This window comes from Plectropomus leopardus, unplaced genomic scaffold, assembly GCF_008729295.1.
Source record: "Plectropomus leopardus isolate mb unplaced genomic scaffold, YSFRI_Pleo_2.0 unplaced_scaffold7901, whole genome shotgun sequence".
In the NCBI taxonomy this organism is placed as follows: Eukaryota; Metazoa; Chordata; class Actinopteri; order Perciformes; family Serranidae; genus Plectropomus; species Plectropomus leopardus.
This window is the reverse complement of record NW_024687033.1, coordinates 1-1,214: the sequence shown is the minus strand read 5'-3', so window position 1 is coordinate 1,214 and position 1,214 is coordinate 1. Positions and strand designations below refer to the sequence as shown.

The 1,214-nt window shown below is 57.3% G+C and overlaps 1 protein-coding gene across 1 annotated transcript; it reads right to left on the bottom strand.

The window, feature by feature from the left end:
- Positions 1-3: 3 nt before the first annotated feature.
- On the bottom strand, positions 4-960 carry LOC121940192 (collagen alpha-2(I) chain-like; the record flags this gene model as incomplete). Its single annotated transcript, XM_042483015.1, has 3 exons — positions 4-216; positions 316-746; positions 850-960. Coding segments are annotated over 3 exons (755 nt in total), but the record flags the coding sequence as incomplete, so codon positions are not given.
- Between the last annotated feature and the right edge of the window lie 254 nt (positions 961-1,214).

Here is a 1,214-nt window from a genome sequence, read left to right as displayed (position 1 = left end):
CACTGAGACCACCGGGACCACCAAGACCACCGGGACCACTTAGACCACTGGGTCCACTGGGACCACTGGGACCACTGGCACCAATGAGACCACTGAGACCACTGAGACCACTGAGACCACTAAGAACACTGGGACCACTGGGACCACTGGGACAACTCAGACCACTTGGACCACTGGTCCACTCGGTCAGGACTAAGAGCACACTGGACCAAATCACTCACCCCTGACCACCACTAAGACCACTGAGACCACTGAGACCACCGAGACAACCAAGACCATCGGGACCACCGAGACCTCAGAGACCACCAAGTCCACCGAGTCCACCAAGTCCACTGAGACCACTGAATCCACTGAGTCCACTGGGACCACTGAGACCACCGAGACCACTTAGACCACTTAGACCACTGGCTCCACTGGGTCCACTGGGACCACTGAGACCACTGAGACCACTGGCACCAATGAGACCACTGAGACCACTGGGACCACTGGGACCACTGGGACCACCGAGACAACCAAGACCACCGGGACCACCGAGACCACCGAGACCTCCGACACCACCGGGACCACAGAGACCACCGAATCCACTGGGACCACCGAGACCACCAAATCCACTGAGTCCACTGGGACCACTGAGACCACCGAGAACACCGAGACCACCGGGACCACTTAGACCACCGAGACCACTGGGTCCACTGGGATCACTGAGACCACTGGGTCCACTGGGACCACTGGCACCAATGAGACCACTGAGACCACTAAGAACACTGGGACCACTGGGACAACTGAGACCACTTGGACCACTGGGTCCACTCGGTCAGGACTAAGAGCACACTGGACCAAATCACTCACCCCTGACCACCACTAAGACCACTGAGACCACTGGGACCACTGGGAAAACTGGGACCACTGGGAGCACTGGGAGCACTGAGACCACTGAGAACACTGAGACCACTAAGACCACTGGGACCACCAAGACAACCGAGACTGAATGTGACAAAGACTAAAGAGATGGTGGTGGACTTCAGGAGGAACAGCCCCCCACCCTCTCCTGTCTGCATCAGTGGGACTGATGTGGAAATTGTCACATCATACAAGTACCTGGGCGTCCTTCTGGACAACAAACTGGAGTGGTCCACCAACACTGAGGCAGCCTACAAGAAGGGCCTGAGTCGGCTTTACTTCCTGAGGAGACTCAGGTCCTTCAGTGTCTGCAA